Source organism: Myodes glareolus, chromosome X (genome assembly GCF_982192425.1).
Source record: "Myodes glareolus chromosome X, mMyoGla1.1, whole genome shotgun sequence".
NCBI lineage: Eukaryota > Metazoa > Chordata > Mammalia > Rodentia > Cricetidae > Myodes > Myodes glareolus.
This window is the reverse complement of record NC_142053.1, coordinates 29,751,143-29,775,349: the sequence shown is the minus strand read 5'-3', so window position 1 is coordinate 29,775,349 and position 24,207 is coordinate 29,751,143. Positions and strand designations below refer to the sequence as shown.

The 24,207-nt window shown below is 40.7% G+C and overlaps 1 protein-coding gene across 2 annotated transcripts in view; it reads left to right on the top strand.

Moving 5' to 3' along the window:
* The window catches only part of Tmem255a (transmembrane protein 255A), a 54,366-nt gene that overhangs the window by 5,947 nt on the left and 24,212 nt on the right, over positions 1-24,207 (top strand). The window contains exons 2-5 of one of the 2 annotated variants that reach the window (XM_087903178.1): positions 891-1,033; positions 13,499-13,561; positions 16,000-16,089; positions 22,532-22,600. In XM_087903178.1, the coding sequence (XP_087759304.1) occupies positions 891-1,033; positions 13,499-13,561; positions 16,000-16,089; positions 22,532-22,600 (365 nt within the window). The remainder of the gene's footprint in view (positions 1-890; positions 1,034-13,498; positions 13,562-15,999; positions 16,090-22,531; positions 22,601-24,207) is intronic. The other variant, XM_087903179.1, reaches the window with a different exon arrangement.

Here is a 24,207-nt window from a genome sequence, read left to right as displayed (position 1 = left end):
TATTTCCCATTGAGAAGGTCTTCCTTGTGCCAGAGAAATACCTGCATGGTATAAGGCAGTATTTGGTTCCTGAAAACATTTTAAATTGAAAAGTGAGCCTAGATACCATTTCTCTATCTGACTTAATAAGCTTGGTTTTGAAAAAAAAAATATTGGTTGGTGCTATCATGTGTGATAAGCCCTGAGCAGGAAGGAGCATGGGCTTCGTGCCATTTGTATTTATATCAGCCTCGCATAAGCGTAAGTGTGTGTAAGCTATAATCCTTCTTATCTACCTCCCCTGATACAAATCTTTGTGGACTAATAGCCTTCAAACATTTACTTTATTAAGCACATTTGTTATGTGACAAATCTGGCCAGCACACCATTTTTAAGTTTATGCATGAGGCAGCAAATGTCAGAAATAAATGAAAAATAAAATGCCAGTACCTGGCTCAGTTCTGATATTTACCCTAAAAATTAAATTTCATATCTCTAGCTTCTAAGAAAAAAATGTTCTTCGATACCTGGTGCCTTTAAAATATTTTCATTTAATACCCTCATACAAACACTTGTCATTCATCATATGCCTTTATAATCTGCCCTAAAAAACACTCCACTAAGTGGGTACGACACATCTTTTATAGAATGTCAAAAACACAAAATTGTTTCTTGCTGTTATGTAACTGCTGAGTTTTCTCCTGTTGTTTGTTTTCAAAGAAGCACCATATTTTTATGAGGAAAGTGGCGCCCGGCGACTGCAAAACGGAAGGCTCCCTTTTTTCTCTGCTGTTCACTCCCTAGAGATACCCCAGTTAGCAACATGGGGAGGAAAGAAAAAGCTTACTAGTACATTTTCTCTGCTTTTCCCAGATGAACTGAGCAATTTCAATGTCTCTCGGTTCTTACAGGGGCCTTCAATAGGAGGAAGCGGAACTCCATCTATGTTACTGTGACTTTGCTTATTGTGTCCATGTTAATTCTCACGGTGGGCCTCGCTGCAACGACCAGGACCCAGAATGTGACTGTGGGAGGTTACTACCCAGGAGTTATTGTAAGTACAGAGAGCTTGCTGGCTACAGAGTTAAAGACTCTACTGGGCTGGTTTTCAATTGCATTTGAGTTTTTAGCATTTGCTCCAATTCCCTCCCTCTGTTTCTTTGTAACTACACAGAGAGGTGTCTCTCCTTAGGAAAAACACAAGACTGAAAGAGACTTAGAAGAGTCCCAGTGTCTTCCTTAACTAAGACTGAGATCCTAAACATGTCATCTTATTGTCTAGGGCATTGGTTTTCTGTTTGAAGAGATGGTCTTTTTTAGCAGCATCAATTTTAGTAAGTGCTCGCCTTTCAGTTGTTTTCCTGTGTGTGATAGAGGTCACCTGATCTTCCCTTGAGTCTGAGGACACCAACATCTCCACTTTTCCTGGCCAAGAGCCCTCATTCACTTGCAAAGTGGTCCTCTCAGGAAAAGGTGTGGAAGACATATTTTTAATATGTGCATATTTATTCATTTGTAAATCACATACACACTCACAAAAATGTATGTAAAATGGAAATTCAAACTTTAGATGAAAACGAAACTCCAATTTTAGCATCTTTTTATACAAACACTAAAATGTTACAGGATGTTATGTACTTAGTGTGAAGTTTGTTATTAAAGATAATGCCAACAAGCCCATATTTCAAGTGGCCCATGAGCTATTGATGAATATTTTTGGCTGGATTCTTATCAGACATGTTTAAGTTGTCATCAGAGCCACTGGCCTTTAAAAAAAATTAAAATATGGCTCTTACAATGTGTCTGATTTAAAACTTGTACAGGAGGTAGAATAGCAATTCTGCCATTTTTCACTGGTCATTTGTTATTGGGATCAACTTCAATTTGTAATTCCCCAATAGGATTTCCAAATCTCTTGTTCATTTTGTTAGTACTCACTTGGTTAAACCTTGATAATCTAATCCTATCATACATAAAATGCCCTACCATTAACAATTCACTACTTGGAATTTTCCCTCTTTGCAAAGGATGGCACCCGTGATCTGGCCTTCCTAACGATAGAGAAAAGCCAGTGACAGTCCATTTATGAAACATTAGTAATAACTTATGTTTCCTTACTTCGCATAAACAGTTAATAAGAATCAAAGTTCTTAGTCCAGTGGATTGTTTGCCCTCCCCTGCAGTGCGTGCAATCCATTTTCTCAATGGTGGAATTTGCTTCCTAAAAATAATCTCATTTACTAGCTTGGTAACATAATGAGACTCTGTCAAAACAAACATAACCCCCCTCTATGAATAGTACTGCTGAACCCCAAATCTTCAGTCTAGAGATTGAATCTTATTTTATTATCATCAATTAAATGATTCCTGAATTGTAATTGCTAGAGAGTAGGAAGATGTTAAAAATGGTTCATGTTTTTTAAAAAATTAAAACAGCAAAGAGAGCAGACACGGTTTTAGGTCTCAGTCTGTCTTTCACACTCTCTCACTCAGAAGAGAAGAGGTTAAGGATGACGCCTTTAACAAGCTATCACTGTGAGTGACCAGCTTGGAGCCTGTTGCCTAGGTCACCAATTCCCTTCCACAGTCTCACTTCTCAAGAGCCTTTTGAAAAACTGGGCTTGATGTTGGGTCTGATGGGTCTGACGTAAGCTGAACCTCCTTCAGGTCTAAGGCTGCTGATGGAAGTTCTGCAGTTTGGGGGGAAGGTAGGGCTCCCCCAGCTTAGGGCAGGTGTCTCACAAACACCAGTTGGTACCCAGTGCCCTTTGTTAAACATGTGATGTGAGAACTCACCCTGTCCACTTCCTGTGGTGAGGCAAGAAAATCAGCTGTCAGCAGAATTGGGTTTTATTTTTAAAAGCAAGCAAAGGGGAGGGGAAGAGAGAGAGAGAGAGAGAGAGAGAGAGAGAGAGAGAGAGAGAGAGAGAGAGAGAGAGAGCGCATTTTGGTGGCTTGGAACGGAATTTACAGGGTCTTTGTGACTTTGTGTGCTTCAGGTAGCTGCATTAGTGAAATCTCTCCAACCGAAGAGCAAATGCTCAAGCCAGGATCCAGAGTAGCTGCGGGCAAAGGGAGGGTATTTTTCATGTTAGTGAAAACCTTCTCTGTAGAATATCTGACTGTGGGAGGCTAGGTTGGAATACATTAACAAAGGAATAAGGACTCATGATTGCTGTTATTCAAGTACTTGGTGTTCAACTAGCATTGGAAATTGAAGTAGTGGGGGCATTTCTTCTCCCCCCACCCGTGTGCGTATGCGTTTCACTAAGAGTAAACTTAATCAGAGATAATTTTGCATCCCTGCCCCCCCCCCCACGTTGATTTAACTTTTACAAATTTGCTCTCTGAATGCCTGTGGATCATTTCTTTAAAATGGGTTTTAATTATACAGAGTGAAGCAGAGAAGATAGCAGATAGAGCAGTCAACAAATCCATTTACGTTTATAGGTCAGACAGTGTTATTGCAAATACAATTAGGACTCCTGCAGCAGTAAATGACCGAGAACCCAGGTTTGCCCCTGAATGAAGGGCTTCACTAATTGAATAGTTTTGGTTATTAGGGAGAAATGGTGACTCCTCCACCTAGGTATGAGAAAGAACCTTGTGCTGAGCCTGTGAAAAATGCAGATCTCTCCTCCATATCCCCAGAGATTCTGATTCTGGTGGACTCTATGAATGTGATTTCTTTTCATAAGCTAATCTTTGACCGAAAAAGTAATACAAGCTAAATATACATTTTACTAGTCACCCCAGGGAAATATAATTTAGGTGGACCCAGAGGCCAGATGGAGAGCTAAAACACAATAAAACCCACTTAACAGACAAACCAGAGTATTTTGAGATTCTGCACTGTCAAATCGGTCATTTTGAATATAAATTACAGTTGTATGGATCTGTGAAAACATTTCAATTTATCCTGAGCTCAACTATTTTATCCTCAAGTTCAACTAAATGTGTTAGCAATACATGAGAATTTTAGTGTTCAAAACATAAATTACTGATAAAATATTCGATTACAAGAAAATGGACACACATTTTATATAAATACTAAGACCTTTGGCATTTCAAATGCAGTGAGCTGTTTAATATGCAGTGAGGCATATTATAATAGCATGCTAGCGAGTCTACCTGAGCTATAATGTAATGTTGTCATTCTAAGGTACACATGCACACATGCCTCTTTAAGGATGAGCTAACCTGTACAGGCTGAAATGTAAGGTTTTGAACCATTAGGACTGATAAAGACAAAGTGGCTTATGATTTTTTTTATTGTCCTCCAATGTTTGAGGCATCTTCCATTCCTTTCTATCTTGAAAGCCTAAAAACTGTCCACGAGCCTTGGTTAATGAATCAAGCTGAAAAAGGCTGGGGCATGGAGGAAGGTTGCTGCTCCATTCCTCTAAATCTTTTCTTGCCAGGAGAAGGAAGCCTGCAAATGTGTTTCCTAAGCAACCCACAAGATGGAGTTGGCCCCTTGATCAGCGAGAAAAACCTTTTTCTGGCATTCTAGTCTCAGGGTTATTGTCCTGTAGGGCCCCGTGTTTTCTTTCGGCACAGAAACATGGGAGCTTCAATCCATTTTCGGGAGAGGGTTAGTTGATTGAAAACTGTATAGAGTCACAGTGGGATATCAGCAGACAGGGACAATAGAAACATTCAATAGTGTAGAAGCCTTCTCCGAGCCACATGACTTTCTTTACCTGCACAGGTAAGGACTCTGTAAAGAAATGCAAGGACATTGATGTCCAACGGTAGTTTGAGTACTTAGGAAACAATCAGGAGCCCTGGAGAGTTGGGTTTTGTGATTGCTGTAAATTAAGCAGACATTGTTCTAAAACAAATTCTAAACTTCCTGAGTGCATTTTAAGGATAAAATTTCAATCCTGATGTGTTGAACAAACTTGTTCAATGCCACAAGTGTCTAACTTCCATTGTCTCCTTGTTGGCCCGTGGCATGCCATGCAGAACTCTCTGAAGAAGCCCTCAATCTGGCCTCCTGCTGCTTCTGCTTTTCACAGCATCTCCTGTTTATAATTTGAGCTTTTCTGTCTCCAAACTGCCATTTACACAGTTTTCCAAATGATCTCTCTATTGTCTCCACTAAATTCTGTCTATTATTCTACATAACAGGAACATTCTTAAACTACTGGAGTTTACAGTGTTATCTATCATCTTTGAACTGTCTTCTATTGAAACCTCTTATTCCTGGTTCCCAGAAAAGACTCGTATCTTATTTTGTGTTCTCTGTTGGACAATATCCTCATTTATCTTTGTTTATACAGGTCCACAATTTCTTGAGCAAGGTATACTTCAGAATTTAGACTTTAATTTTGGAGAAAATTATAGTGATATACTTTCTAGCATTCCAGTAGAACTTTGGAAAGCACATACAATCAAATTCCTTCATAATTCTGTCGTAAAATATGAATTTTAATATAAAGTAGGGTAAAGATTATGGTAAAAAAAAACTCACATCAGTTCAAGATCAAGCTTTACCACCAAATTGGGCATCAGAATATTCTTTTAGTTTCCAGAGATTTTTGAATTTCTGGGTTATATAAAGGAATTGTGGACTGTTTCAGTTAATAGTAGCATGAATTCCTTGAACCTAAATCTCATTTTTCTTGGCATCACATCCCACCTCAACATCCAACTCCAAGCCATAGATCAAACACAAGATATGCCACAGAGTATATGCCCAATTAATATTTATTTGAGCCTCTGTCTTGGGTGTCTGGGGCAGTGGATGGGAATAGGAATAGGTAATAAGGTCCAGTTGGCCAAGAGTCCATCAGCTAGATGTGATGGCCCATTCCTGCAATCCCAACCTGAGGCAGAAGGAATGACAAGTTAGAGACCACCTGAATTAACAAACTGAAGCTTTGTCCAAAAATTAAAAAAAATACCCTCAAGCCAGAAATCCATAAAAACCTTCCAATTTGACTCTAATTTCTAGTGATTTGTATTTTTTATGTGACAAGTGGAGAGCAGTCAAAATAAAGAAAACCAGTTATTTGTTCAGTTAGTGGGAAATAACTATGGAAGTCCAAAGGTCTAAACATTACCCGATTCTGGGTCTGGAGAGATGGCTCAGTGGTTAAGAGCACTGCCTGTTCCTCCAGAGGTCCTGAGTTCAACTCCCAGCAACCACATGGTGGCTCACAACCATCTGTAATGAGATCTGACGCCCTCCTCTGGCGTTCAGGCATAAATGGAGGCAGAATGTTGTATACATAATAAATAAATCGTAAAAAAAACATTACCCGATTCCTTGAAGCTCTTGATAAGGAACCGAAAAGTACCTTGCCTTTTGGAGGTCTTGAAAGCTACCATTACCATTTTTTTAAAGAAAGTGTGTCTTTTTTATATGCATGGGAGTTTCTTTCATGTATATCTATGCACCATGCCAGAAGGGGGCCTTAGAACCACTGGGATTTGAGTTACAGGTGGTTGTTAGCCACCATGTGGTTGTTGTGGAGCAAACTCAGATCCTCTGGAAGAGCTAGCCAATGCACAAACCACTGACCCCTTTATCTGGTCCTTGAGAGCTAGCATTTGATTAGAAGCAGCTGCCCATTTTCAGGAGACTAGTGGTTCCTTTATTTTCATCTCCTGAGCTCGCTCTCACTCTATCCTTGCAGAGAACACTTTCCTTACGGAGTAAGACCCTGTTACTTCAAAGTCACTATTCTATAAACACTGATCTGGATGTGTAGCACATGCTTTTAATTCCGACATTCAAGCGGATCTTTGTGAGTTCCAGAACAGCCAGGGTTACATAGTGTGACCCTGTCTTAAAAACAACAAAACCCACAAATAGCCACTGACCTCTAAGGCCTCAAGATGTGACTGTTGCTAACTAGATAGTCTGAGGGCTATTCCTGGCTTTGAGATTAATGTGGTATACAGTTCTTATAATTCTCTAGACTTCTGCTTTCCCTTCTGGCAAGTGAGAATGATAGTAACACCTTTAAACTCTGTATCATTCCTATAGTCAAAGCTGGGACATAGGTATACATTTAATGTAAAGGCCTTAGACATAAGGTCTTTCAACAATATGGGAAAGTTTATCTACCTACAACCTAGGTAAGTGATTTCTTTCATTACTCAATAGATGTTAGTTCCTTGCCTACTGACCTCCATACATCCTCTGAGCCCATATAACATGCCTCCTCTTCTACGGAAATTTAAAGGTACCTTTTATTTAGCAGCCACATACTTCATTTCATTTGATCCTTATAACAACACTGTCTCATAAATACTTTGATGATTACCACTTAAAAATGTTTAAATCACATTTGTCTATTTAATTTTTAATTTTGTGCTGAGGGTAAGGTGGTGAACATGAGCAGGCATGCCACAGTGCAGGTGTGGGAATCAGAGGACAATTTGGTGAAATTGTTTCTCTCTTTCCATCATATGGATCCTAGGTTGAACTCAGACTATCAGGCTTAGCATCAGGGGCCCTTTCCTGCTAAGTCTTCTCACTGGCTCCCTGATGCCCATTTTATAGATGAGAAAGCTGAAGCACCGAGTGTTTCAGGGACTGGCCCAAGGTCACATGGTTTATGAGTGGCAGAGTCAGGACTAAGATCTGGAGTGAATTCCTCTTAGATAGCAGAGTACTGGGTTTTTAATATATATATATATATATATATATATATCCTGTGGTCCTTAACTTACAGTCTGTGTCTCTCACCAGACTGTGAGCTCTTGGGGGTCAGGTGTGATGTTTCTTTACAAATTTGACATAAAATTTTTGTTTCGTTTTACACAATTGAATGGGCTGGACTGTGTTGGAGAAGGCCGTTTGTTGGTTCCCATCTGCCTGGGTAGCTTAGACCCAAAATAATTACACAGAAACTGTGTTAATTAAATCACTGCTTGGCCCATTAGCTCTAATTTCTTTATGGATACCTCTTACATCTAAATTTAACCCATTTCTATTAATCTGTATATCACCACAAGGTCAGGTCATGGCCTACCACCAAAGTTTCAGCATGTCTATCGCTGGCCGCTCCATGGCATCTCCCTGACTCTGCCCTCTTTCTCCCAGCATACAGCCTAGCTTTCCCCACCTAGTTCTTTCTTCCCTGCCTTAGGCTCACAGCAGTTCTTTATTCATTAACCAATAAAAACAACACACAGACAGAAGGACTTCCTACACCATTTCCCCTTTTCTGTTTAAACAAAAAGGAAGGCTTTAACTTTAACATAGTAAAATTACATATAAACAGTTATCAAACAAGAATTACAGTTATAATATTTATATCTACTTTATCTTTTATCATAACTAAGGAAAACTATAACTATAAATTCTTCAACTCCATCAAAAACTCCAGAAGGATATGATATTACCTAAGTAAACAGGAAGTGCTTTGTAAGCAACTTCCAAAACTCTAGAATTGACAAAGACACATTGCTGCCTACACAGTCATCAAAGTTCTTCTGTACCATTGGGGCACATCCATCTTCAGCCTACAGGCCCATAGTATCCAGCAGATTTTTCCATGAATCATGAAATTTCAAAGACAGTTCTGCCTATATTTGCTGTTTGCCAGTCACTTTATTTTGTATTCTACATAATGTCTAGTAGAGTCTTTCATGAAGCAGGAACTTCGAAGGATCGTCTCACCTTTAGGCAAGTTCAGCAGTCATTTCTATGTGGGTCCTACATGTCCAGTCATGCGGTTCAGGTAAGAGCAGTTTCTTGTCCAAAAGGCTAATCAACTCCTTAAGAAGCCTCTTCAATGCCCATCACCCTCTTGAAGTAGCTTGGTGTTGCCAGGAGCAGATGTGTCTCACTGTCATGAAAAGTCCTAACTTCTTAAAACATTTTTTAACCTTCAGACCATATTCTGAAGGTCTCTAAAAGATTTGAAGAATACCTAACTAACTGAAATATATCTCTGTATATCTAGAAAATCTAAATGACATGACTACAAACTTGACTATTATAAATGATTATCTATTAACCTATATCTTAATTATACATTACATTTTTAAATGAACTACACAATCGCAATACCTTATTCAAGAGCAGAAATATACATATAACAAAATTGACCTTAAATTTGTATCAGTAAACCAAGATATATAACAATGCAAATTATTCATATCTATATCATATCCCCCTTTAAATATAAACAAATATTTATAGACAATATTTGGGAATATGGGCATAGTTTCTCTAAACTGCTTCCTGCTATTTATTTGGCAAAGTAATTTTTGTGGGGGTGTTTACAACAACCTTTCAGGGGGTCTTGTTCCACCAAACCATTGATCTGGAAGCAATCTACAGGTTCTCATCTTCTGTGGAAACAAAAGAAGAACCTCTTTTCCGAAACAACATATCCTTAGACTCAAATTTTGGACTCAAGATACCATTATGTTGGTTTAACTTAGCAGTCCATACAATGAAATGTCTCTCTGTACGTAGCTCCTTCACAGTCAAAAAATTCAAAGAAATCACAATAATATACATAATCTAGACTCCCTGTGTATAGTCCATCTTTTTGTGGCTTATTTTTCTTTACTACTTTTAATCTATGGCTGCCTGTACTCTGTCCCTTTGAAGACTTTTTTTTTAAACAATTTACTTTTTTTTTCAACTCTCTATACTCATTTTCTCTCTCTCGCAAGCCTATCTACATTTATCCAACACTGTGACCCATTTAGAGTTCTTTTATGTCTGATTCTGTCCTTATTGTATTATCTGCAATTCTTTACTGTCTAAGAATGCTTCCTAAAATGCTAAGCGCATTTTAAGAACTTTAGCTGTGCCTTTGCTAGGAGAAATATGGCATTTCCTGCTTGCCCGCCTAGTCCAGCATGGCGGAACTGTCCATTCACTGCCTCTGAGCAGTGCAAAGCACCCCAGTTCCAAGTATGAAGCGTGTTTATGTCAATCCATTAAGCAGTTGTAGCAGCCTGATCACAAACCCCATTTAGATGTTCCATAGCCAGACCTCCAGAAAGAGTCAGAGTTTGCGCTGGTAGCACGGCCCATAAAGCTGGCATTTCAAAATGGCATGGCTTTTTTTTTTTTCTGGTACGCTCAAGTCAGGAAAACCTCTCTTAAAGGAGCTGTAGCACACTGCCAGCAAACAGAGAGAAGCTGTGTTAAACTCTGTATTTTTGTGTTTAGAATTAAGTTCTCTCAGGTTTTTTAAGTGGATTTTAGTTTGCCACATTGACGCCAATTTGTTGGAGGAGGCCGCTTGTTGGTTTCTGGCTGCCTGGCTAGCTTAGACCCAAAATAATCACACAGAAGCTGTATTAATTAAGTCACTGCTTGGCCCATTAGCTCTAAATTCTTATTGGCTAACTCTTACATCTTAATTTAACCTATTTCTATTAATCTGTGTATCACCACATGACAGTGGCTTACCAGCTAAAGTTCTCAGTGTCTGTCTTTGGCAACTCCATGGCTTCTCTCTGACTCCACCCTTCTTTCTCCCAGCATACAGCCTAGCTTTCCAGCCTAGTTCTGTTCTTCCCTGCAATAGGCTCAAAGCAGTTCTTTATTCATTAACCAATAAAAGCAACACATAGACAGAAGGACCTCCCACACCAGGACTGAATTACACTGGAATGAGATGGGATGAAAAGGAATAGGGTAGGAGACATGGACAAAATCCTAGATGGAGCTGAGATTTCCAGTTCTGGAGTGTCTTGTCTTCGCAATCAGTTCCACAAGTGTCTCCCTTCCAGTCACCATCATCAAAGAATTGTTTGAGAATGTCAGAACTAGTCAGTGTCTTTGCTTCTGGTCTCTATTGGTTACTCATCTCGTTGCTGTGCCAAACTACTTGACAATAATACCTTAAGGAAGGAAGGATTTATTTCAGCTTCTAGTTACAGGAGGCACAATCCTTTGTGGAAGGGAAGGTCTGGCATCTGGTGCGAGAGGCAGCTGGTCACACTGTATTCCGAGGCAGAAAGCAGAGTGATGATGCCTGCTCATCCTTTACTAGCTTACCTCATCCATGAAATGGTTCTGCTCACACTCAAAGTGAGTGGTCTGCCCTCCTTAGTCAAACCTCTCTGGAAACAATGGCATAGGTGTATTTCCATGGTGATTATAAGGTTTTTTGTTTTGTTGTTGTTTTTGGCAAGGTCTTACTATGTTGCTCTGGCTGACCTGGAACTTATTTTTTAGATCAGGCTGACTTCAAACTCACAGAGATAAGCTTTCCTCTTCCACCATGATTCTCATTTCTGTCAAATTGACAAGCAATATTAACCATCATGCTGTCTTAGGGGAAGATTGCTGTTTGGGTTCAAAAGATAGTCTATAAATATCCGTGGAAACTGAGAAACTGTCTGGTTAAAGGATGTATTTTCCCTGTAAGAAGTTGCTCTGGATTTCTAGTCTCCACAAGTGGCTCACAATGTCATAGCATAACATAATATTTCATTGAATTCCTCCCTAAAAATAAAGCTATGAAACATATTGGGAGGAGAGGAGACAAAACATGGAGATGTTTATGAAATGAAAGAAGCAGTTATAGAATTTTCCAGGTCAAATCACGTTTAGAGCGGTTCCAAAGTTAGATGTCTTTTGCATCTGTGAGATGGCCCAGCAGGTAAACGCACCTACCGCAAAGTCCAACAACCCGCATTCAGTCCCTAGGACCCAGGTGATGGAAGGAAAGAACTGACTCTTTCAAGTTGTCCTCTGACCTTCACTCTCACACCATGACACTCGTGTGTGTGTGTGTGTGTGTTGTGTGAGTGTGTGCATGTATGTGAATAAATGAATGTAATAAGTCTTAAAAACTTAAATGTCTTTAAAAATGTAATAGTGAGGCAGAATGGCTTCATAGTTAAGAATGCTGGTCACTCTTCCAGAAGACCAGGGTTTGATTATTCCCTGCACACCCACATGGTAACTCACAACCACCTGTAACGCCAAAATCTTGCTTGCTCCCTCTTCTGACCTGGAGGACACTGCACCCACATGGTACATAGGCATACATACAGGAAAAATAGACATCCACATGTAATAATACATTTTTAAATTAAAAAATATGATTCTAGTCACTAGAACAAGACAATATTTTCTCAGTACTAACTATATAGCAGGTGCTATGCAAAGTTATTTGACTGTATTGTTTGAGTTAATCTTTACAGAGTTCTATAAGATAACATTACTGTGGTCCCTTCTGTTTTACAGACAAGAAAAGCTAATTCCTCAGTTCTAGATTGCACAGACATTAGCAGAAGATCTGGAATTGCATCACACACAGGCTAGTGCAATGGCCATGTTTACATCGGTATACTCTGAGGCAACACATTGTAGCTGTACTTGAAAGCATGTTGAGAGGGAGAAAAGCACATGTCAGCTGTTGCAGGAGGCTAATCTCAGGAGGCTGGGATGGGGTGGACTGTCATTCACACACATCAGCTTTGGTTTCCCAATAATGATTGCTGGTCCTGCAGAAGGAATCTTTGCTTCCTTTCAGTCTCTTCCATTCTTGGGATCCTGAGGCAAACAGCTCCCCAACATGGTCCCATCAGAACCAGTTCTTGAGTTCATTAGATTTCCCAGCCTAGATGCAAAGCTTGGGAGTTTGATTAAAACAGATGCCCCTGTGAGCCAAGATACACTGCAAATGCAAAGCGAGACTGTTAGTGAGGTGAAAGAGAAATGGTGTTAAGATTTATTGGTCCATTTCCACCACTTTTTACTTCTTCCATTTCCATACCCATCAATAGCTATTGGTTAGCGATCATTTTCAACTGAGACCGGCAGGCTCAATCCACTAATGGCAGAGCCTAGAGGGCAGTGGGATCTTCTACACGGAGCCATAATCCCAGCCACTTAGTCAGGGAAATTGTTTTTCAGGGTTTTACACTGCCATTTCTGTTCACCCTTTAATGAATGCTTTCTGTCCATAAATGAAGCAGAGATGGAAAAAGAGGGGAATAAGTGCTAACATAAATTGCAGTAGGTCAACCACAAATATAGGCTTTCAAAAAAAAAAAGGTTCTTTTCTATTTCTATTTTTTTTCTAGTATGGGTTAAGGTGCTTGCTGATTCCTAAAGTACTTCCTGAGTTTGATTAGTATGCCCGATGCATCAAAAATCGCTTTGGCAAACCTTTATTCTGTAATCCATGCTTCAGAGTGCAAGGTCCTTTTCAAAACCAGATACAGATCAGGCAATAATATATGCTTTTCACCATTATATGTCTCTTACTGAATCACCAGTCATATGCTAGGTAATGGATATTAAAATTGAAACAGGCAGGCTCTAAAAAGCTATAGTTGACCTTTCCCTTTCGTTTGGGGGCACAGGAGTTTCTTTTTTTCAGTGTGAGTCATTGCTACAAGAGAAAACTGCAAATAATAGAATATATTTTCCCCGTACATAGTGTGTTTGTGTAAGAAGCTACATGTGGCTTTGACATTTACACTCCAGTTCTTTTCCACTGTCCTGAATCATGGCCAGGGACTAGAATTACTGTGTGGGCAGGTTGATTGTCTTTCTAAATGCTATGTTGCTTTACAGCTTGGCTTTGGATCATTCCTTGGAATCATCGGATCAAACCTTATTGAGAACAAGCGGCAGATGGTAAGTTTTCACCATTGTAGGAAGCTTAATGTTTATGTGGATGACTAGTAGCACATCTCTTAAGCTTGTGCAAATTTGACCACAAAAGAAATTGTTACTTCATCTTTTTCCCTAAGTCTTCAGAGAACTTCTCTCATAGTGAGCTGGTGGTAGGGACTGGTTTGCATCTTGCCCAGTGTTTCCTCACTGGCCTGCCCTGTCTCTTTAAGCTTTCTCCTTCATTCTCAAAAGAATACTTCAGGCTGCTCAATCAGACTGCCGTTCTGGCCCAGAATGCCTGTGTTTCTGTGATATACAATACTTCAGCCCTGAATTTTTGGTTACTTTCATAGCTTTCTTTTGGTTACATAAGGATTTGGAAACACCATCACAAAGGGTTTTTGCCTTGTAGGAGATTATAGTCTAGAGGACTTCAATTAAGGAAACAAATGTAAACTGGGCATAGTAGTGCATGCCTCTAGTCCTGACACTCAGGATGTTGAGAGAGGAGGGTCAGGAGCTCAGTTCAAGATCACCTTTGAATACTTCTTGAGTTCAAGGCCAGCATGAGCTACTTGAGACCTAGTCTCAAAACCAAAACCAAGACCCAAACTAGAAAGATAAAGAAAGTAAACATACTTAAGACCTAGATCAGACAAATGAAATTTATGCAGTCTATCTACAATATCTTTGTGTCTTTGCCATCCCTAGTTATAAAGCTGAAAGGAAGGATCAGCATGTAACAGAAGGTGAGGTTAATCATCCTAATGAGATTCCCCCAAAGGCAAGCTGATGTATTTTCCTGGTTGAATTTTGATAAGGCTTTCTTGAGGGCAAGAGGTAGAATGGACAGGCAGAATTGCCAGCACAGCACAGTTTTATAGAGTCACAAATCAGGAAGCCTGGTGAGTGTTCAGACACTGAACTGATCGGACTCCCCGTGGACAAATCTTTGTGGCATCCAAACTTTGGCAGTGGGGTCTGTTTAACATCACGCTTAATAAAATGATGTAATAGCTCTAGGGATAGAACTCTAACCATATGTTTCCCCCAGCAATATGGGAATCGCTGCCAGGGGACTGCTAATAGTTTCTTCTTCCATTTTACCTGGACTTCATCCCTTGCCAGTTGCATTTGCACTTTGGGCTTAAATTATTCAAAATAATGGGGGGGGGAGAGTTTTAATTGTAGAACTGATCATAGCATAGCTAATAATGCCAATTTCATGACATCGTTCATCCATTATTTACCAATTATCTGCAGTGCTGTGAAGTGAGATTTATGGAGAGAGGTTTCTGAACACCTCCCAAAGGAGATAAGTATTTCCTCTCAGCCTGCTGAAGTGGGTGAACCCTAGGGTACCCTTGGCTTTGATCTTTTTCCTTCTCCCTGGGGACTAGCTTGATGCCATGTTGTTGCCTCCTCTTTCTCCCCAAAAGCCTCAAGAAAGAAAAATGCTGATTCCATGTAGCTCAGAGGGTCACAATGGCAGACTGTGGGCTTATGTATCATGTCCCTTTGTCCTTTGAGACATTCTGAAGTTGTGATGACCCCCCCCCCCCCGAGTTAATACTTGATACTAGAAGACACACTTTAGGAAAATTTTTGCTATCTAACATGATTAATGAATTTGCCAATCTGGTTTTGCTATTTGAAAATTTCTAGCTAGGCCTATTTTCCTAGTCCGTGGGTGACTGAATTAGAAGTTTAAGGCCAGACTTATCCATCAAATGAATTTGAGCCAGCCTGGCCTACATCAGCCCATGTCTCATAAAAGAGGAGTTTTAAAAACATACACCACACAGAATTTATCCATTTCAGAGACTTCAATCCTTGCAAAATCTCTCTGACACGTAAGTGTTAGTAAGTTGAATGTCCCCTTTCTTCAGTGATGTACAAGGTGATGTAGAGTTAGGCAGGACCCAAGAATCACTCTTGCTATCCTAAGTGTCCAATGTGTCATCAAGCAGCAGAGTTAGGGAGTACAAAAACAAAGGACTATGCGTTGGTGGGCACCAGTTCTTTCATAAGCTAAGTAGCAACACTGGACACACTGTTTCCCCTTGCTGTGCCTCCATTCTGACATAAATAAAATATAGGGTTGGATTACATGATATTCAAGGTCCAACATTTTTCTGAATCTGAGGATGGAAGGGCTATGCAGTTAAATTCCTTCCTGGATAGCACGCTGGATAGCAGCAAGCTTCTTTAGTGCTCACAGAATGAATTTATGGGCTTACCCTGGAAATTTATTAAAACAAATTGCTTCAGTTGCCCCTTCTCTCCCTCCCTGCCTACTCCCATGCCCACTCATCCTGCATGACTTAAAAAAAAAGCATCCCCCATCAGTGACAGACTAGAGTTCTGCTTTGGCTGGTAGTCTCTGGGGAATTAACCAGTCTCTCAAAGCAGCAACAGCAGCAAGCTAACAGACATGTTGATTTTGTTTCCTCCTGCAGCTGGTGGCTTCTATCGTGTTTATCAGCTTTGGCGTGATTGCAGCTTTTTGTTGTGCCATAGTGGATGGGGTCTTTGCTGCCAGACACATTGTGAGTATTATTAGCTTTGAGCTGAAGTAACTGTGCAACACTACAAACCCCCAGTCAGTGTGTACTGAGTGCTTCGAGGGGCACACACGTACAAGGGAGAAGGAAGCTCTTCGCTCTTCTGTAGCTGGTAGTCAAGGTGACAACATCAGCGAACAATGCAAGCATCTAGAAAACTGGACAGAAAGTGGCAGAATACACCCCAGGTGCCATAGTGGTACCTGGAGTTCATTGTGTCTTGAACTCCAAAGCACAGGAAAGACTGCTAAGTGGCAATAGGAATAGGCCTAGCCTTTTGGCATGTGAAATTTGGAAAGGCAAAGACAAAAGCATGGGGTTAAGGGATGGCATGAAACTAGTCCTGGAGGGAGGGATAGAAAAGAAGGAAGCCATATGACTTCCTGGAAGTGCTAAAAGTCTCCAAAACAACCTCTCCTTCAACAGCCACAAAGAACAGACCGTGAGGACTAAGCTACTTTTCTCTCAGATCCAAACATTGCTTTTCCCATAGCAGTGGTTGGAATGGAATGATGTGCTTGGATGTCTGGAGACAGATTAGAGCTAAAGCCTCTACCCTGAGTTCAGTCCTTGGACCCAGGTGTCAAATGTTTCCCACTCTGCAGAAGCCATGCATTCAGTAAGGGCTGTCCTCACTCCTGAGCCCTAAATTTGTGCTGCTTATCTGGAGAAGTCTGGACTAAGAGCATGCCCACTGAGCTCCTTATAAAGGACTTCGCCTCCTTTTCAAACTTAGTTCTTTGACAATTCCAGGCATGTATAGAAATGGATCCTGATTACTGTCTCCATCTCTCCTCTTTTTATCTCCTCTCACTCCCATCAACAGCTACTCCCCCTCCCTGTCTTTCCCCCAGATTCGTGATTTTTTAAAAATTTCATTTGTGACTTTATTTAATTTGTCCAGAGATGTCTATGTGACCATTTTATTGGAACTATGCATTGCAATTTGGTGGAATCACCAATGGGCCCATAACTGAAGGCAATGGCACCCCCCTTTTTACTGAATTTAACAGTAGGAAATAGTTCAGCAATATGTTAGGGATTCCTGGGCCCCTGTTGTGTCCATGCCTGACTGTTAATGGGCTCCCTTTTGTACATACCCAGAAAAGTCATCTGTAATTGTTGAAAAATGTGCATTTCCCCCAGAAGATGGCATTTTGCAACCCCTCTCCATAGCTTCCAGTTCCTACATTCTTTCTGCCTTATCTTCTATAGTATTTCCTGAGTCTTGGAGGGAATGGCATAAATGTCATGTTTAGGGCTGAGCACTCAACTGTCACTGATTCTCAACACCTTTTGCAACTGTAAGTCTCTGTATTTATCACAGTTCACTAGAAAGAACGGCTTCTGTGATTAAGGTCAACAGTGATAATTGTCTACTTGTATCAAAATATGTATTTAGGAGCTGGGTCAGTGCTATGTTGATTCAGCTAAACAATGGAATTAAGGTCTCCCCCAGGGCCCATGACTTCCCTCATCATGTGCTTTTAAGCAAATTTTCAGTACCGGTATAGATTTCCTCCTTTGGGGTGGGCTTCAAATTCAATTGCAGCATGCTTAATTACTACCAATAACAGTTGTCACAAGTGGGTTCAACACTCCTGGCAGGTTAGTATTACAGTTCGGAGTGGTCAAAGCTAGGTAAGACTATTTGATGTTTTTTCCATGCTAGCAACTTCCATAGCACCTTCTGGCCCTTGTCCTTCTTTTACCATGTTCTCTTTCACCCTTTTCCAGATTTCTGACCCAGGAACAACTTTTTCACTAATCACAGTAAGCATAGTTAGTGCCTAGAACACATCATAATTTTAGGATTCCACAAAAATGCTGCTATTTCTTCTCAAATTAGAAAAATGGTGAATTTTTAGGTTGGGACAAAAAGTCTGGAACACAACATAAATATATTTGTTTTTATACCAATCGAGTCAAAAAAACATTCTTTAAAAATACTTTTTAGTGGAAAAGAGGGACTGTAAAAACAGAAGAGTCTTGGACATAGGAAATATTAAGTAGCCATGATGTGGTCCAAGGACCAAAATCAAGAGCAAGATGCAGCACTTCCCAAGCCTCCAGAACAAACTCAGTTTTTCAGATGAATTAAACTTAAAAATGAAAATGTTTCCTGAACTATTGAAAATTATATTTTCTAAAAGAGCTGAATTAGAGCATAATTAGCTTATTAGAATTTTCTGTGGCTCAAATGGCATGGTGCCGCACTTCAGCCATTGGCTAATAATTGTTCAGGACATTTGAAGAAGCATCAAGGCTGTGACTAGTTCTGGGTTAGAATGATCTGGGACATCATTATTTCAATTGGAGCACCTTTGTAGACTCTTCTTTCAGACAAAAGAGCCTACTCCTTATTTGCCAAGATCAAAGGACTCATCATTGTTAATGCTGTCTACCTAATCAGCCTCTGAAATAATAGCCTAAGAAATAATCTGTCTAGGGAGAAAAAATCAGGTATGGAAAAGAGATGCCCTTTCTCTGATTTGTTTTGAGGGTCAGGAATATAAATATTATTCCCTCTACCAGTCTGAAATATTTTAGCTAAGAGGAGTCATTTTGTTCCAGCCATCTTTTGATTCCTAAATGATATATCAGTAATTATGAACAGTTACAATTATGTTCCTTAACATAGCAATTACGGTGGCCTTTGCATAGTACTCCCTGAATGTATACATGTTTTGTAGCATTGGTTGCTGTCAGTCATAGTGTGTGCGCTATTTTGTATTCAATAAGAGCCATCTAAATAACACTAATTCCTTGTTTTTATGTGATACATTAGGTTTTCAATGTGTTTTCACATCTGTTACCTCCTCCGAGACCTACAGCAATCCTGTGAGATATGTAGGGCAGGCATTATTATCCCCATTTGACAAGCGGTACTCACTCTGAAACAGTCTCCATGGCAACATAGGCCTAGCGACTCAGAAGCCTAGAGTAGATTTTGATGGCATCATGAACTAAAATGGCTTCCTTTTCTTCTTCTTTCTTCCACTCATAAATGTTTTTAAAATGTATTTACTAAAATATAGTTTATATGCTGTGCAACTCATCTATTTGAAGATTATAATCCAATAGTTTTTAGTATATTCACAACTAGATGGGGACATCAGATAGTTTTGGATTCTTTTCATATAAAAACCCTATATCCTTTGCCCATTATATCCTATCTCTCCATCCTCCTCAACCCTAAGCATCAACTTTAATAGCTATTCCCATTCTAGATATTTCATACAAAAGGAACATAGTACAATATGTGAACTTTATGATTGGTTTCTTTTATTTAGTATAATGTTTTCAAGGTTCATCCAGGTTATACCCTGGGATAGTGCTTCATTCCTTTCTTTGGTGCAATTCTGTAGGAATATACCACATTTTGTTTGTCCATTCACCAGTTAAAGGGCATCTGGGATTTTTATTTTCCTTAAGTGCATAACATTTTGGATCATTGGTTCAGTGAGGGGCAATGGTGAAAAAAACCCAAGCTCTATTGACTGGGAAGTTCCTATGAGTGCAGCTTTAGTTACTTTTCCTGAGGAAAAGGACCTAGCGACCTAAGGATGGGCTTATGTTTGCTCCCAGTTTGAGGCACAGTCCCTCATGGCAGGGAGGGCATGGCGGCTGGGGCCCGGAGCACTGGTTAACATCTTGTCTGCAGCCGGGAAGTAGGCAGGAGAAATGCTGGTTGTCAGTTCACTTTCTGCTGTTTGAGTGCTGGATGCCAGCTCAGGGAATGGTGCCCCTGCCCTTCATTGTGGGTCTTTACGCTTCATTTAACCCAACCAAGATCGTCACTCCCAGTCATTATCGAAGGCTAACCTAATCTAAATGATTGCTCACAAATACGCCAGGCAGCTTGTCTCTGCAGTGATTCCAGGTTCTGTCAGGTCAATCATCATTAACGACCACAGCCACCTACCTGTCTCTAGGACTCAAGGCCTTTTGCAAGTTCTGCAGTTGCTCAGTTCTACAGTAGCATCACAGTCATCAGATTTTGGTGGCACCACAATGCTGTTAAATCACAGATCCTCTGACTCTCCTTCAGGCCCAGCAGTCAAGTCTTTCTCCCCTGCAGTCTCTCTCTCTCTCTCTCTCTCTCTCTCTCTCTCTCTCTCTCTCCCCACACACAGAGAGTTGATAAGAAGGCATACTGTGACCTTTCTGAGTTGACTCCTCTCTCCCTTTCAGCTGCCAACAAGTCCAGCTCCCCCTGCTTCCCAGGCCTCAGACTACCCGGATTATAACTTTACTTTTATCAGTGCCTTATGACTTCTAGGATGGTCACGTGACGTGGAATTTACCCCCATCCCCAGCCATCAGGAAACCTGCGAGAGTCAGAAACTCTTTATCCTGCAGAATCAAGTGATCTGTGATCCCGCAGAACCACATCACAGCTGCCCTAAGGCCGTGATACTACTCTTACTAGTGAGCATTTCTTTGGCAGGAGAGTCACAGCTTTTTTTTTTTTTCAAGAAAGCTGCTGTCTTTTAGTTACATAAGGTAAGGCTGGGCACATCTTCAAGAAAATATTTCTTCTAACACTGAATTTGCCCAAGGAGATTTGGCAGTTGTCACTGGCACCTGAATCGTTTGGTGAACGTTTACTGGACTACTTAATGAAAGTCCCATTTAGATCCTAGCCAGCTCTGGTGGGTTAAAGCTGGCCTGCCCTGTTGGGGAGGCCCTCTAATATCATCTCGCCATATTTCTTTGACTCGAGTGAATCTAAACTTTCCCAAGATCTAATAATTCCCGATGCATCCCTCTTAAGTGTGTTCTTCCTCTTTCTTGTTTCACATTCCTTTCTTTTGTCCATCTCCCCGCCTGAGGCCGTTCGTTAGCTGGAGAAGTTGGCTTGCTCTTTTGCATCACGATTTCTTTCTCTTCCTGGTGTAGAGAATAGAAATTGACCTTTCAGGGTTAGAAAGAGAATGCAGTTATATAGTAGGTATGAGCACGTCATCTATTATATAGCAGTATCCTTTCCCGTCCCTTCCTGTCAAGTCTGGCAGTCCTTCAAGCTAAAGAGGTTGCAAGCTCAGGCTCAGTGACCTCTTCTCACCCCTGAATTGCCTGTTCTTGCCCTTCTCCTGGGGGATTAAGTGTAGAATAGTAGGCAGCCATAGCTAGTGGGCAATCGTCCTGCATACCTATCTTTGTTTAAGCTGAGTGGCTTCTGCAAAACCAGGTCCCTGGGCTATGGTCAGCACCATGGTCAAACCTTTCCTTGAGCCAATAATAATAAATTTGCTGTTACTCCAACAGAGAAAATAAATCCTGTCAGTTGTGAGCACAAGAGTCTACGTTCCTTCCTAGTCTGACTCCAGACTGAATTAACAGCAGCACATTTTTGTAACACTGAACAGCAAAGAGAATTATGGCGCATGAGCTAATGAAAGCCCAGGGTCATTGATGGGGCCACAGAATAGAAGGCAAGAGGCACTCAATGCCAAGTGGAGGGGGTTCTAAATCACAGGTACAGGGGAAATAACCATCAGGACTGGAACTAGAAAGAGAAGTGAGGGCAGAAGGGGAAGGGCAAAAGATAAATTCATTCTACCTGGGCCCTTTGAACTAAACCCCTAAGGCCATTTTGCATAAACTGCTGTGTTATGCTGCTAATGTGACCTTGTCTAAAGACCCTCACTACACAGGGATGCTTAGCATCTTCTGGAAATGACAGGTCTTCTGGTTACCAGGCATTTCTGACTTCCAACCCTCATGCCTGAGAGCTTCATCAGAAAGCTGGGCAAGCTAGCAGAGTACATCAACCGTCCTTAATCTCCACATTAATTTTTTTTTTGCCTTTGCTTTAGAAGTACATTTTAAGTTCTCTGACTTTATCTAAGCTGTGTAGGTGAGTGAAAATGGCTTGTAGTTCAGTTGAGTTAAAATCTCCAGCTGACTAGATGGTTGCACATCCTCCAGCTTCTGGCTTCTTCATCTCTTCCATTTCAAAAGGCTGGGGAAATAATAGCAGGTAGCACACGTCAAACAGCCCGTATCTAGTCCCCAGGTGATAATGAGACTTCATAGTCAAAGCTGTGCTGTCTCTATTTAGAGGTGTAATATTGCAATAACCTGGAGTTTTGAATCATCATGCTCCCTAGGGACTGAGTGCAAGAAGACAAAGCCTAGAAGTGAAAGAAAACCAGAGAGGAAATTTCAAGAAGCTCACTTTTCAATCAATTTTCCTGGTTTCTCATTAACCGAAGTAGTCTAAGAGAAAGCAGTTATTAGAAGGATTTCATCCGATCCATGCAGTCTCAGGCCTCCTCGTAGACAACTTTAAGAATTTAACTCGACCTACTGCCCCCCTGCACCCCATGTGTGTGTTTCAGATTTTTTCTTAGCAAGTGGGGCTCTTGATATTTTATTTTCCAAAGCCAAAACCCTTTTGGTTTGGTGTTTCCCTTTATAGGATTTGAAACCACTCTATGCTAACCGGTGCCACTATGTTCCCAAGACATCCCAGAGGGAAGCTGAGGAGGTGAGCCACAATGACGCTGCATGTCTTTACCTCATGGGAAAGTCCCTTGCTTTATCTGAAACAAACTTTCTTTTAAAAAATAGATTTATTTATTATCTTATGTGGATGAGTGTTGTGCCTGCATGTATGTATGTGCACCACATGTGTACTGGAGTCACATAGTTAGTTATGAGACACCATGTGGATGCTGGGAATCGAACCCTGTCCTCTGCAAGAACAAATGCTCTTAACTGCCGAGATAACTCTCCAGCCATGAAACACTTTCTATATTATTTCTTTCCACAGGCCTAAGTCTTATTGCTAGGTGTCTTGAGCTATTTGTTCAGTGGGTCGAAATACAGTCTTACTGAGGACATGCCATAGTTTGGAGCCTCATGAGGCCTAGCCAGGTTCATTTTGTTCCACAGACACAGGCTGCCTCTCTGACCCCGGCCAGTAGTCTCTCAGTGTGTGTCCCTCCCCCATTTTGGCTGCTGCTGATTCAGTTGCCTGGACTTGGTGCTCAGCTCAAAGGAGATATGAAGCCCATCAGGTCACTAGGCCTGTGTTAAGAGGACAAAGCTTGAACCCCACATGTGGGAATTGTATGGAGGCCAAGTCAGGATAGCTCAACAATCTGTTCTGTCTCAAGGGTCTAAAAAGGCCCAGATTGATAGTCTGGCCTTCTCATGACACCGCTAAGAGGCCAGCCTAATAGTCCTTGAGTAATCTCTGGAGAGTATTTGTGTCCTGTCCCACACTCCCTTGTGTTCCATGCTGCTTCAGCTAGAGATACTAACAGTGGCAACATTGGGGGGGGGCACTCTCATTTCAGCATGTCATAATCCCATCCCAACCAATGGATTCCAACATATGAAGGTCTACCTGTTTCTGGGAACTCTGACAATTCGGCACTCTGTTAACCTCAAAATGAAAGGCATTCACTGTGAGGATACACCCAAGGGTGCATTGGTGCACATAAACTGGACTTGGGGGGGAAAATAAAGAACACAAAGTTGGGTTAGTAGGGAAGCAGGGAGGGGTCTAAAAGAGTTAAGAAAGGGGGTAAATAGGATCAAAATGAATTGTATGAAATTCTCAGAACTAATAAAAATTACAAAAATAACATTAAAAGATAGCACATGCTTGATTGGAAAAGAAGAAAAATGGAGGCAAAATGGCCACTACAACACACACATAAAGTGGCTGGGAGGCCACTTTACATAAAACACCATCATGCGTGGTGTTCTTGGAGTTAGACAAAGTCATAGTCTTGCTCCCAAGGATGCCAAATGCTTTTCATTGTAGAAGTACCATTCCCTTTCCTCCATTTTTTTTGCTAGTAACCACAAAGTTACCATTTTTCTAATTGTTCCTGGGTTAGAAAGAGGAATAAAGCGTGTGTGTGCGAACAGCATATCAAAAAGGCAATAGGCCCTTGGATGAAAGGGTCCAATATGAAGAAAAGTGCCTATTTCCTATGAATATTTCTGCAACAAAACCAAACACTGTGAAAGCACTTTACTATACCCGCAGAGGGAAGGGAACTTGAACCATTTCCTGTAGGCGAGAGAAGGCAAATGCAGATTTTTTTCTTATATTTTTAGTTTTGGAAAATGTTTTTGTAA